We start from the raw sequence: 14,730 nt of genomic DNA on the forward strand, positions 1-14,730 counted from the left end.
CACGGGCAGGTCAGGTTTTCAGGATATCCACAATAAATATGCATGAGATAGATTTGCATCTCAAGGAGGCAAGTGCATGCAAATCCATCTCCCTACATATTCATTGTGGTTATCCTGAAAACCTGACCTGCCTGTGGCTCTCGAGGACCGGGAATTGCCTACCCCTGCTCTAGGTGGATGAGTTCACAAAGTGCAACATGCAGGACATTAACCGCCCCCATCCCTCCTGGCCAAAATGTTGCCTTCGCAAACCTCTCTCTCTTAGGCCATCATCACTTCCATGCCACTCATTACAAGTATAGCCAAACCCTGCCACTGTTCCAACTAAAAGGCCACTGCAGGCATCGTAATCCTTAATTTCCACATGACAAACCACCAATCCATCATCCAGGCCCTGCCCTCTATACTTCACTAGCAAACCTTGTGGTATACCAGCAAGACTATGCAGTTGCCTAAGGAACCAGCTTCTGGGCCGGTGGTGGAGAGGGGGGGGGGGGGGTCCAAAGAGCAGCTGCAGTTAACACAAAACAATAGGTCCTGACAACCATCGAAACTCAAAGAAATAGCAGGAAGTACTTTTACTAGAAGAAATGTTTGGCAGTTCTCAAATAGACACTTTACCCAGATGTAAACGGAAAATCTGGACCCTTGACCTGCCCAGTTTCACCCATCCCTGCCCCCCTCAATCCTGCCCTAGCTCCTCCCCTCCCCCGCCATTGTCTGTTGTCGTCGGGCAGGAGGTTATCCAAAGAGTGTACGCATGACCTCATCACGTGGCATCTGCGCAAACCCTCCTTCCCAATGGCGATTTGGCAGAAGCTTTTCAAAACCCAGACAAAGCGGCAGGTTTTAAAAAGCCGTCTGGGGAAGATCCGGACGTCTGGTAACCCTACCCAGATGCATTTTGGGGAGGGTGGTAAAGGGGGCGCTCATGGGGAGGGAGTGCAAGGCTGAAGTTATAGCTCGGGAGCCTAATATCCTTGCATCGGCCCTGAACACAGTCAAACGTTTCCCTTTCTTTTAGGAAGGCCTCAAAAACGGGCCGGGCAGTGGTTGTAAATGAGCGACTGGATGAAAGGCACTGAAGTTGATTTGAAAGGCTGAGCGAGTGAAGAAAATGTGATGAATATATACACTGTTAGGAAAAAAAAAAAAAAAATCAACAGGAAGTACCAAACCGTCATACTCAAGTGCTTTTCAAAGAAACTGTTAGGATAGTGTTGCTACAGAATGACGAGATAGCGAGACGAGAAGGCGAGGATTGCATCTTAACTCAGCCAGCGGGCCCGGCTCCTTTGAAGGTGAACTTTATGCTTTTTCCCTAACCTTGTACCATCACTGAAGTTCTGTCTTAAAAATGAAGGAAACCATAATATTCTGCCTATGGCGATCGGCGTTTTTTAAAAAAAATGTCAGTTGTTGCCAGCTAAATTAGACCTCCCACTCCCTTCCCCCATACCTCTGACTTCCCCGATTAAAGCAGCATCTCCAACTTGCTGCCTGTTCTGGCCATGGCTCTCCCTCTGATGTCACTTCCTGGTTCCGCAACCAGGAAGTGAGAGCTGAGGCCAGCGCAAACAGCCGGTTAGAGCTTTGGCTCGTGCCAGCGAAGAACTAGAGGTAGAGAATGGGGGGAAGGAATTTGTGTGCAGTGGGGAAGGAGAGGGGGGGGAGAGATGCTGGCCCCCTCCATCCTCCCTCTCTATGCCAGTGGGCATAGGAATTATTCGGGTACCCCTCAACATTCAGTGGCGTTACCTGGATGGCTAACCAGTTAACTTAGGACAACCTTTTTCTGTCCTACATTAACCAGAAATTTGTCCAGGCACTGTCTAACTCCCAGCTCCAGCCAGACTCTTCCCTCAGGCCACCTGAGCACTAAGGCCTGGATTCTACAAACGGTGCCAGCGCCTGCCTTAAAAACAGCCAGTATAGAACCACAGGAAATGTAGGCCAGGTTTTTCAAGGCCTACGTTTCCGGTGCCTACCTTTCACGTGAATCGTGCTTACGAAGGCACTTTACGACATCTAACACCACTTCTGGAGTTAGCCACAACTAAGGTGGCGTCAGGCAGCGGAAAGTGCCTCCGTAGGCGCGATGCAGGCGCCTACATTTTTTGGTTCTTGTTTTACAATGCTTGCCGCCTAACTCAAAGGTGCCATGTATAGAATATGGACCTAAGGGGGCAGTGTTGCGGTAGTCAACTTGGATTTTCAGAGGCGCTCCCCAGTTACATTGACCCACCAGCTCTTTTCTCACACATACTGACCCACTTTCAGCTCTAATTTTCTTTAATAAAAATATATAATGGTACGGAAATCAAAGACGGCAAAGGAAGAGCGTTATACCTTAATACGTTCAAAGGAACAAGATTAAAAAACAATTCCAAGTACGTGACAAAAGGTTTTAGATTTGTGATCTAATAGAAGATTGCCACCAGTCTCCTTGACTACACTGAACTTCCTAGACTTTTCCTGGGGACCTACAACATGTCAGCTTTTTAAAGGTAAAGTCAAAAATAATAAGAGGTGAGGAAAAAGCTCTCAAAAATATGCAGAAGTGAGAGGTCAAAATCAATGACGAAAATATAAGCAGAGCCAAGACATCTCAATATACGAATCAAATAGTGAAATTTAAATATGAATGTTGAGAATGTAAAATAATGCAATTTTTCCACATACACTCAGATTTGTGTAATCCGACCAAGAGCCGTGGCTCCTATAGCCGAACCCACCGTCCCATCGCTGTGTATGACTTTGCTATAAGTGAGTGAGGCTGTGTGCTCTATTGATTATTACCTTTGTTCTCAATGGCAATAAGAGGAAAAAACACTCCACATAGCTTTAAGATGTGTTAGCAGGTCCCGTTTCAACTTATGAACACAAGTTGTTGCCCGAATCACATAGCAACTATTTCTCTGGCATTTGAAGTTTTTGCATTTCTCCTTTGGGTTCCTTGAAACAGACCCTCGAAATATGGTCCATGTCGGGACCTGCTAACACATCTTAAAGCTACGTGGAGTGGTTTTTCCTCTTATTGCCATTGAGAACAAAATTAATAATCAATAGAGCACATATGCCTCATTCACTTGTTTGTATAGCAAAGTCATACACAGCGATGGGACGGTGGGTTCGGCTATAGGAGCCACGGCTCTTGGTTGGATTACACAAATCTGAGTGTATGTGGAAAAATTGCATTATTTTACATTCTCAATATTCATATTTAAATTTCACTATTTGATTCATATATTGAGATGTCTTGGTTCTGCTTATATTTAGGTTTTTAATGCATAGAATAAATATATATACCCAGTATGTGTGTGTGTATATATATATATATATATATATATATATATATATATATATATATATATATATATATATATATATATACTGGGTATCTCATATATGCAAATCTATCCTATACATGCCAATTGCAAATACCCTGAAAACTAGGGTTGCCATATGGCTCCAGAAAAAGGAGGCCGGATTGAGACATCCGGGTTTTAATGCCACTGAAAGCGATGGAAGTAAGGAGGACAGATCTGGGTTTTACATCAGTTGAAAGCAATGGAAGTAAAACCCCGATGTCTCAGTCCGTCCTCCTTTACCTGGGGGCCATATGGCAACCTTACTGCAAACCCGACTGGTTACAAAGTCCTCAGCGCCACGTTACAAGAAGCTCTAATTCCCAACCTCACGAGCACAGAAACTAGCCTTGAATTCCGGAAAGGAAACGGTTAAGAAAGGTCTGCCGATGGAACATGCAAGAGCTACCCCTTCGCACACAACATCCGCATGCAAAACTCTAGAAACCAGTTTCAGTCTTAAGAGCACACACCGACGCGACTGAAGCTTCACGCTCTACAAGTTGGCCCTCCCGAGGCGCATTTCTAGCGGCCATGAATAAGTAAACAGGCAAAGACCGCACCGAAGACAGGGGAACAGAACCTGAAGCTTCCAACAAAAGTAGTGAAAACAGAGCACAACTGCTTACATTACCCATCGTTATTTTTCAAGGCCGAGGACCCACTGCAGATTTAAAACTTGAAAAAATATATACAGTATATATATATAGAGAGAGAGATCTATATCTTCTTTATGGTTAGAGTCAGAGGGGCTGTGGGAAAAATTCAGCGCCGTCTTGAGAGCGAAAATAAAGCAGCTCATAACAAGCTGTAGCATTTGCCCTCCCTGTAGGGCTCTTGGAAATGTTTCAGGTCTACCGAGAGCCCCCAAGGCACTAATTACCAGTGCTGTTAAGGGTAACACTGCAGCCTCCCAGCTGGTAGACAAGAGCTCTTTCTAATTAGGCTTCTGAAACCAGTTTCATCTTTTATTGTATTATTCGACCCTGGTGACCTTCCTTGGTTAGTTTGAATCAATTATATTGGATATCAGGAAATTGGAACATTCGCCATCTTTAGATGGCTAAAAAAAAAAAAAAAAATCCCCAGACATGCTCTGGAACAACAACACCTCCCCCCCCCATCCCCGAACTTGGAGATAATTGGGTCACAGTCTCAAATCAAAATAACAACATGGTTATAAGAGACTCCCCTCCCCCCCCTCACCGGAACATACTTTAATCCAGCTGAATTCATTTCCAGTCCTCAAGGGTAGGGTTACCAGATTTTCTCAAGGGTAGGGTTACCAGATTTTCCAGATCTACACAGTTCCACCCATCTCTGCCCCATTATGCCCCAGTCCCGCCTCAAATCCTACCCTAGCCCCACCCCCAATCTCGCTCTAGTCCCACCCCCAACTGCATACTCTTGTCGGGCAAAAGGGCATCCACGCGTGCACGGAAGCCCTCTTGCCCAACGGCAATTTTTGGAAGCTTTTCAAAATCCAAAGTGCCACGTTTTGAAAAGTCGTCCTTATGGTCTACGTCAGGGGTAGGCAATTCCGGTCCTCGAGAGCCGGAGCCAGGTCAGGTTTTCAGGATCTCCACAATAAATATGCATGAGATGGATTTGCATCTCAAGGAGGCAGTGCATGCAAATCCATCTCGTACATATTCATGGTGGAGATCCTGAAAACCTGACCTGGCTCCGGCTCTTGAGGACTCGAATTGCCTACCCCTGGTCTACATGAAGAATCATGCAGTAGACTTTCTTATCACTTGGTTGGGGTTTTTTTTTTTTTTTTTTCGATTGGGCTGTGTTCATAAATGTTGTGTTTTCTGTATTGTGTATTTTCTAATTAAACAAAAATTTAACTAAAAAAAACAAACAAACCAAAGAGAGAAACAAGGAGGCTTATGCAAGCAGATGACGGAGTGGAAGAAGAAATGAGGGAAAGAGGTGAAGGATGAGGGCATTATGGAAAGTAGGGAGGAAGAATGCGTATGGGAAGGTGAGGAGCAAATGGTGTGTGAGAAATTTGGAAGTGAGGGAAAGGAGAATGGAAGAGTATAATTAGAATAAAGAAAAAAATACACTTTATTTAAGGGAGGAGAAAAACCTTGATAAATTCAAAAGCCAACTCAAGAGTTTTCTTTTTAAAGACGCTTTCAATACTTAATTGAAATGCCAATTGCTCTTCACAACTCCCTTTCACTTCAGTCAGCTATATATTTACACTATATCTAAATATGTATTTTGTTTTCCCAGCCATTTTGTGTTTTAACCCTTATCGGTCCCTCCTTTCCTATTATAAATTGTATTTCTTCCCCCTCATTCCCAATGTTTTCCTGTCCAAATTTGTCCAGTTTTTTTAAAAATGATTTTTAGATTTTTATTATATTATTGTTAACATTTTATTATGTATTTTCTGTAAATGTAAATCGCTTAGTAATTATGATAGGCGATTAATCAAATGTTGAATAAACTTGAAACTTGAGAAAAGAAAAGAAAGGGAACCAGTAAGCAAAAGAAAATATGGGTGGAAAATATGAGAGAAAATACTGAGAATGAAAGGAGGAACAAGAAAAGCAGAGAAATCAGAGGGGAGAGAAAATATGGAAAAAGGAAAAGAAATGAATAAGGAAAGACTGAGGGCTCCTTTTACTAAGCAGCGATAGCGTTTTTAGCGCACGCAGGATTTTAGCGCGTGTTAAACCCGCACTAAGCGGCTAGAATTAACGCCAGCTCAATGCTATTCCGCACGTAAAAGCCCTAACACGGCTTCATAAAAGGAGCCCCAAGAGTCCTTTTACAAAGGCACGCGCTAAATGCCAACGCGTCCATAGGATAACATGCATTTAGCGCGTGGTTATCGCGCGCTAAAAACCATAGCGCGCCTCTGTAAAAAAGGGAGTAAGAAATCAGAAGATGATGATAAGAAGAGATTAAGAAATGCAAAGTTCTGAAAGTATTTTATTTTTGCCTTGCTGTAGGTGAGACGGTCGAGACTGGCAGCAGCAGGAGGAGATGAGCATGTATGTGCGGAAGACAAAGTAAGTGACAGGTTTGTTTTTTTTTTGGGGGGGGGGAGCAGAGGTTTATTTCCCTAGTAGTGGAGCAGGGGTCTCAAAGTCCCTCCTTGAGGGCCGCAATCCAGTCGGGTTTTCAGGATTTCCCCAATGAACATGCATGAGATCTATGTGCATGCACTGCTTTCAATGCATATTCACTGGGGAAATCCTGAAAACCTGACTGGAATACGGCTCTCGAGGACCGGAGTTCCCTACCCCTGCTCTAACGTGTCCATAGACCAGGGGTAGGGAACTCCGATCCTCGAGAGCCGTATTCCAGTCGGGTTTTCAGGATTTCCCCCAATGAACATGCACGAGATCTAGGTGCATGCACTGCTTTCAATGCATATTCATTGGGGAAATCCTGAAAACCCAACTGGATTGCGGCCCTCACGAGGGTCTTTGAGATCCCTGTAAGTGGAGAAACACTGTAAACATGATTTTTTTGTTTTCTTTGTTTGCACTTAAAGAACCTAGTTTTTGGCATTGGAGGAATCAGTTTCATCGTGTATTGTTATTTCAGACTTGGGAAGTTAGGCGTTCGGCTAGGAAAATTCGTATGTTTATAGAAATTTGGGATCTGTATATTCAGAATCTTTCAACTAAGACAAGAAGTTTAATTCTTAATGATTTACATTGAAGCCATGATTATTTACTTAAAATTCCAGTTCTTTATTTTTGTCAACTTTCATTGGGTTTGGGGGGGTTTAGTATGATTCTTTCAATAAAAAAGTTATAAACTAAATTTTGGGGGAGGATAGGGGGAGAGGTCAATGGGGAAAAGGGAAGGGGGTAGGAATTAGGGGGAGGGTATTGAGAGATGTAATGGGTATTTGGGAAATCTATTTTGAAGAGATGAAAGATATTTGATGGAAATTAATATGATGAATTTTAATTTAATGACGATTTTATTGTATTATAATATTGTATATTTACTGATTTCTTCAATAAAAATGTTATAAACTAAATCTGGCAATTTATACTGATCGGCATGCTCTTGTTGTACCATGTTCTCGACGGTGCGAAGATACTTAGCGCAGTGGCTGTGCCCGTTGTATTCTGCCAGGTCCGCAGCGGTGTAGCCATCGTTGTCTTGGGTTCCCAGCTTCACGCCATTCACCACCAGGATCTGGCAGCACTGAAAGAGAGAGAGAGCCACCCAGGCGAGCTCAGCGCCCAAAATCAGAGCAATCGTACAATCGTATGTTAACGATCTGTTCCTAATCAAGTAAGGTTTTCATGCTCCATGTTAAGAGGAGGAGGGTTCATAAGCCAAAATCAAAACCCTAGACCAGTGGTTCCAAGCCCTGTCCTGGAGGACCACCGGTCAGGTTTCTGGGATAGCCCTAATGAACATTCATGGAGCAGATTTGCATGCCTGTCACTTCCATTATATGCAAATCTCTCTCATGCATATTCATTAGGGCTTCCCAAAAACCCGACTGGGCCTGGCGATCCTCCAGGACTGAGTTGGGAACCACTGCCCTAAGACAACATTGTACATATATGCGGCACCATGGGAGAGATGGAGTACAAGGAGAAGGGGGATCCAAACTGAAATGATTGGGATATCCTAATATCATAACTAGGAGAGTTTCTTCTTCTTTAGCTGTGATAGTTTCTGCTTTGGAGACAGGTGACTGTAAGCTCAGATCTTAAGCTACCCGACAATAGGCTGCACAGCTCCAAAAGGGTACAGCGAGTGTTGAACCATTATACATGGTGTCAGAAGTGGGATTCTCGCACACAGGGCAAAATGGGCGTTTTTATGAAGTACCAAGTGGAAGGAAACAAGTAGATAAACAGAATGAGCATCTAATAGTTTGGGACCGGATGCTACAGCTTTTACTAGTGGTAAGGACCTCTTTTGATCTTGCATAATCGAATCCCAGCATCAATACATGATAAAATCAACCATTTAATCATTTTCTAATTATCCAAAAATTGGTACGTTAGAGGAAGGATGGTTTAGCAAAGAAACACTTTCAAAGACAAAAATATGTCAATGCTCCCATTCACTGATATTTCCTTTTATCCCATCACTGTAGTTATATATTTATTATGGGAACAATTTTCAGACTACTTGCTTTGAGATGACGTTTACAATTACACAGAAATTTGCTCTTGATTTCTTTGCAGAAAGGGTTTCTGTGGAAAACTACCTAGGCCAGTGGGTCCCAAACCTGTACTAGGGGACCCCCAGCCTGTTAAGTTTTCAGAATATCCACATTGGACATGCATGACAAAAACTTGTGTGACACGGAGGCAGTACATACAGATCACTCTTGACTATCCATCGAGGATAGCATGAAAACCCAACAGGTCAGGGATCCCATAGTTCTGGAGGACCCCCCCAGGCTAATTGGGTTTTCAGGAATAGCCCTAATGAATATGCAAGAGAAAGATTTGCATATAATGGAAGTGACAAGCATGCAAATATGCTCCATGCATATTCATTAAGGCTTTCCTGAAAACCCGATTGGCCTGGGGGTCCTCCAGGACAGGGTTGGGAACCACTGATCTACATGCTACATTTTCTCATCCCACCCAAAATATGGCCCCTGGAATGCCTCCCCTGAACACGTACATACATAAAAGCAAACCAACGTATTGAAGATGTCAGACAAAATCAACGAGAGCAGGCTACCTCCAGTTCTCCGTTCTCTGCAGCATCGTGCAGTGGGGTCCCTCCCCACTTATCGGTGCTGACCTCCCCTCCGTGAAGCAGGAGCCAACTGAGAACCTTGGCATGACCCCGACTGGCTGCAAAATGCATGGCGGTGGCTCCGTCCTCATCCTGGTCAGAGAGGCCGACATCCGTAAAACTCATCTGCAGGGGAAGGAAGGAGGAGAGAGTGACGCCTCCGTCTGGAGTTTGAGGATGGGAGATGGGGGCCCTGGGAGCACCGCAAGAGGCAATAGAAACATAGAAATAGACGGCAGATAAGGGCCACGGCCCATCAAGTCTGCCCACTCCAATGACCCTCCCTATCTATCTTTGCGGATAGATCCCACATGTTTGTCCTATTTGGCCTTAAAATCTGGCACACTTCTGGCCTCAATAACCTGAAGTGGAAGACTATTCCAGCGATCAACCACCCTTTCGGTGAAGAAGAACTTCCTAGTATGTAATGTAATGGTGCTCACACCGGGAAAAATACAGACATACGAGGGAAGGGGGGGAGTCAGGAAGTGCAAGGGGATGGAGAGGAGGCTGGTTGCCTTCACCCCCACCAAGACGAAGCCCAGGGTGAACCGCCCCCACCCCCAACCCTCCTTACTACACCACTGCCCTTGATTCCTAAGCCAGCAGGATAACACAGTTTCTAAGACTTGGTCCCTTTGCTTGGCTTATGACAGAAAACAATACAAAATAGGAGAAAATTTGGTGGTAATTCAAGGGCAGTTGGTGGGCTGTACCCAAGTAATAGATTGTGGGACCACCCGATCACTGCTAGATCTAGGGTTAATAAAAAGGAACACACTCACCAGCCACACGATGACTGTGCTATGCCCCATCTGGGCTGCTGCCTGCAGGGGCGTCATTCCGTCATTGGCTCGGAGGTGGGGATCTGCTCCACAGTCTTTCACCAAATACTGTATGACCTCCAGATGTCCTTCTTGGCAGGACAGGTAGAGGGGTGTGGCACCATTCATAGTCTGAGAATTGACAGCACTGGAAAACAAAAGTTGAGAGTCAACGCACCGTTCATAATTGGAGTCCGTCTCTCACCTCTCCTACACGAGGCTCTCGGACACGGTGCTCAAGTTTTTATTATTATTTGACAAATCGCTTATTCGATTTACTAAGCGATGTACAACATTCTAAAAAAAGACGTAGGTTACAAAAAAGACTAACGAAATAACATAATTCTTAAAAATAAAACAAACGTGAATCAGGGGGGTAAGAAGGGAAAAGTTACAAATTTTTTCTTAGAGGGAATAAACAAAGAAGGAGAAAAACAATAGGATGGGGAAAGAGTTAAAACCTGAAGACATTATGTCATGTCTAAAATTTAAATGTTAAAAGCGTCTTTAAGAAGATAAGATTTTAAGGATTTTTTAAAGGAAGTAAGGTCTTTTTCATCTTTAATATATTGAGGCAATGAGTTCCACCATTGGGGACCCATTTCCTTACTAGGGAATTATGATCCGACGGTCCGATATTTATCCTGTCCATCGCGATAGAAGATTGACCTTGAGGGAGAGTAAGGCCTGGCCCGATGCAGTGGAACCATTTACCAATATATCTGGGAACATTATTAGCTATTCAAGGGCTCAGGAATCGAAGGCTTACTCTTGGTAAGACTTTTGCGTCACTCAACTCATTTTATTATATCTGCCGTCATGTTTCTATGTTCTACCTTACTGGTTTTGAAAGGTCACTTTGGGCAGCCACAAAACTTAGAGACTTGAAGAAAGCACAGATGTTTTATTCAGCATATGCAGACCCCTGAGCCCAAGCTGGCTTCAGAAGTCCCGAAACCAGGAAGTTACAGAGCTATTTATACATTCTTCTGACTATACAACTGAATTCTAGAAAAAAACTTTTCACTTTTCTTAACAATCATTGGTCCTAAGCTCACACTAGCAGGTCACTAGCAGGTCACTTATCTAAGCCCTGCAGTCTTTCTGTTACATGTCCAGGAGGGCAGAATACAATATCGTATGCTGAGATAGTCATAAGAAGCTGGAATGCCCAAGCTAACACCCGCAGTGCAGGCAGGCTTGAACATGAGATAAATTAGGTCTGCAATGAAACATAATTCAGCATTTTATTAAAGAGAAAACTTAGTTCAAGACTCAGGAAAACCAGTCCCAGACTCCTTCAGTTTAATTATGTAACTAAGTAGTATGGTTTGCTTTGAGTTACTCTGTTTTAATGATTGGATTTTTGTGTTTATTTCCTTGTGATCTACCTAGAGAATAGTACAGTACATAATTACGTAGATTATAAATAAAGGGGCCTTTTACTAAGGCACGCACGCTAAATTCTAATGCGCCAATTATATTCTAGTTACACATTAGCATTTAGCACGGACTAAATTGGCTAGCGCACCTTAGTAAAACCCCCCCAAAATGATTCACGATCTGTCCAACCTTCAACCGATGCTTCAGCTACCCTCAATTCTTGGAGTTACAAGATGAAAAATGACCCTAGAAAAACTGAGGTGGATTGTGGAAGCGTGCACCCTCTTTCATCTTTAAATTATTTTGATCTCAATTACAGCTTCAATTAGTTTAACTCTTTCGTATCTTGCCGGGTACTTGTGACCTGGGTTAGCCACTGTTGGAAATGGTGACGGGTCAAAAGCGCGCGAGGACAAAGGCACGCCGACAACTGAGCGCGGACAACTGAGCGCAGGGCTTAATCGCGCCGAAGAAAACCCGTATTTTAAAGGGCTCTGACAGGGGGTGTGGAGGGGAACCCCCCAACCCACTCTACTTAATAGGGATTGTGCTGCCTCAAGCTGCCATGTTGGGGAGGTTTGGGGGGGTTATAACTCCCCTCATTATACTGAAAACTTAACTTTTTCCCTAAAAAACAGGGAAAAAGTTAAGTTTCCAGTATAATGAGGGGGGTTATAACCCCCCAAACCCCCCCACAACGCCAGCGCAATCTCTATTAAGTAAAGTGTGGGGGGGGAATTCCCCACCAACACCCCCTGTCGGAGCCCTTTAAAATACGGTTTTTCTTCGACGCGATTAAGTCCTGCGCTCAGTTGTCTGCGCGCCTTTGTCCTCGCGCGCTTTAGACTATGAACCGTTGGAAATAGGACACTGGGCTCATTGGAGCTGCAGTCTGTCCCAGTATGGTAGCTCTTATGTTCTTACATGAGCCAAGTATGGGATAATCAAGCCATTATGACATCACTGGTGAGGTTGGCTCTTAGGCATTGGTGGAAGGAGGCATTATGACATCACAATCTCAACTCTGGAATGTTGCTACTGTTTTTATGTTCTAACTCTTATAACAGTAAAATAATAAAACAGTAAAATAATAATTAGAGAGGCTCTAAAGTTTCTTAACCCACTGACCTCAGAAATGCCTAGGGGTATGTTCATAAAACTTCAAAGAACATACAAACCTATAATGGCACCCATAGTCGTCATAGGTCACTAAATTCTTTTTATTTATTCAATAATTTATATAAATATTTCTTTTGTTATTTAAAGTATCAAAACAGTACTCATCTTTTGCTTTATTTTCATCTACGCGGGTGGGGGTAGGCACTCCGACATAGACTATGTTTCGCCCCTACGGGCTGTATCAAGGAATCCCCCTGCAGTAATAACAATTTCATTAAGTAATTTGACTTTTATAATAATTTTAAACCAATATAGTTTAAATAACAAACATTCTTCAGTACCTTAAATCCAGCGACTCATGCTTCCCGCTGTAGAGTTTTATCAGGAAAACATGGCCGCGGCGTTTGAAGCTATAAATAGCTATACTCTAACGTCATGACGTATCTCTAGCGTCAGACACACCTCCCAACTGATTTCTCCCTTATATTCTATTGCAATATCACGACCTCATTCAAATTAAAGAGAACCACTCAATTTCAGCGTTTAGTCCTAAAGGTATCACTGTATTTAATCTGTAGATCCATTTCTGTTCTTTAAAATTTAGTTTATCTTTAATATTTCCACCCTCCCACCCACTAGAAACCTGGTCAATAACCCTCCATTTCATATCTATAATTTTATGTTTTTTCTCCCTCCAATGTTGGACAAGGGGAGCCTCTATATTTCCTGTATTTATTCTCGATTTATGCTCGTTTAGGCGGATATTAATTTTCCTGCTTGTCCGTCCAATATAGAGCAGTTGGCATGGGCATCGAATCATATAGATGACAAAGGAACTCTGACAAGATGTATTCGAATAGGCTTGATAAGTGATGTTAGTCCCCGGATCATTCCAAGTGGGGCCTTCCAGTGTTAAATCGCACCATTGGCACTGAGAACAGGCTTGATGGGAAAATACAGTCGTGTCATCTCTTCTTTTAATTTCATAGCGATGCCTGGATAGAAATTCCCCCACAGTCTTCCCCCGCTTATAGGAGACTATAGGGTAGTCTTGAAATTGAGCACTCAATTGAAGTGTCCGCCAGTGATTCTTAATTATTGCAAAAAAAGAGGTACTTAAAGGTGTATATGGAAGTACCATTATTAGCTGTTCATCTGAAGGTTCTATATTTTTCTCCCTAAGGAGAAGAGATCGCTGAGCAAACTTCGCCCTAAGGTAACCTCGTTTAACTGACTTCCGAGAATAACCCCTCTCATAGAACCTGTCGCTCAGCAACTTTGCTTGTATTTCAAAGTCTTCCTCAGAAGAACAGAGTTTCCTAATCCGTAGGAATTGGCTCACCGGGATGTTAAACTTAAGAAAAAAAGGGTGAAAACTGAAAAAATGGAGGAAATGATTTCTATCCACCTCTTTCCGGAATAGAGTTGTTCTGATTTGTTGGTTCTCATCTTTTGTCAGGAGAATATCAAGAAAAGAGATATGATTTTCATGGTAGGTCATAGTGAACACCAGGTGAGGGTTGAGAGTGTTTAGCCATGTTAGAAAATCCTTCAGTTCAGATTCGGATCCGTTCCAAAAAATCAGGATATCATCCAGATATCTTTTCCAGAGGATAATATGTTGGAAATTGGGAGCAGAAAATACCTTAGATTGTTCAAACTGGGCAACATATAGACTTGCTACAGATGGGGCCAAAGTGGCCCCCATTGCTACACCCTGAGTTTGTTTGTAAAAATCCCCATTGTACCAGAAGTAATTCTCTGTTATTACTAACTTAGCTAATGCCAGAACCCATTCATATTTAAATCTGCCTAGATCTATCTGCATAAGAGTCTCTTTTATAACCTCCAAAGCAGCCTCTTGGGGTATTTTCGTATATAGAGACGTTATGTCCAAAGTCACAAAAAAGGTGATGTCATCACAGTTGTTATTTTCTTCTAATATACGTAATAAGTGGGCTGAATCTTTTACATAGGATGAAATTTTTGGGACCTCAGGTTTTAAAAAATAGTCCACAAATTTAGACAGTGGTTCTAGTATAGATCTTCTAGTAGATACAATAGGTCTTCCTGGGGGGTTTTGAAGTCTTTTGTGTACCTTAGGTAACATATAAATTTTCGGGGTAGATGGTCCCACTTCTAGAAGGAAGTCCGCTTCCTTCTGAGTCAAAAATTTTCTTTGCATCCCCTCTTCAATAAGTTTTTCAATTTCCAATTTTAGCATCTCCATGGGATCTTTGTCCAGCCTAATATAGGCCGAAGCATCCGACAATTGTCGATTA

At 42.9% G+C, this 14,730-nt stretch overlaps 1 protein-coding gene across 2 annotated transcripts in view; it reads right to left on the reverse strand.

Moving 5' to 3' along the window:
- ESPN (espin) overlaps nucleotides 1–14,730 on the reverse strand; it is a 110,601-nt gene that overhangs the window by 72,111 nt on the left and 23,760 nt on the right. For both annotated transcript variants that reach the window (XM_033922928.1, XM_033922927.1), the window contains exons 3-5: nucleotides 9,908–10,094; nucleotides 9,066–9,248; nucleotides 7,425–7,556 (exon numbers count right to left, since the gene is read on the reverse strand). In XM_033922928.1, the coding sequence (XP_033778819.1) occupies nucleotides 7,425–7,556; nucleotides 9,066–9,248; nucleotides 9,908–10,094 (502 nt within the window). The remainder of the gene's footprint in view (nucleotides 1–7,424; nucleotides 7,557–9,065; nucleotides 9,249–9,907; nucleotides 10,095–14,730) is intronic.

This window comes from Geotrypetes seraphini, chromosome 15 (assembly GCF_902459505.1).
Source record: "Geotrypetes seraphini chromosome 15, aGeoSer1.1, whole genome shotgun sequence".
NCBI classification, from domain to species: domain Eukaryota; kingdom Metazoa; phylum Chordata; class Amphibia; order Gymnophiona; family Dermophiidae; genus Geotrypetes; species Geotrypetes seraphini.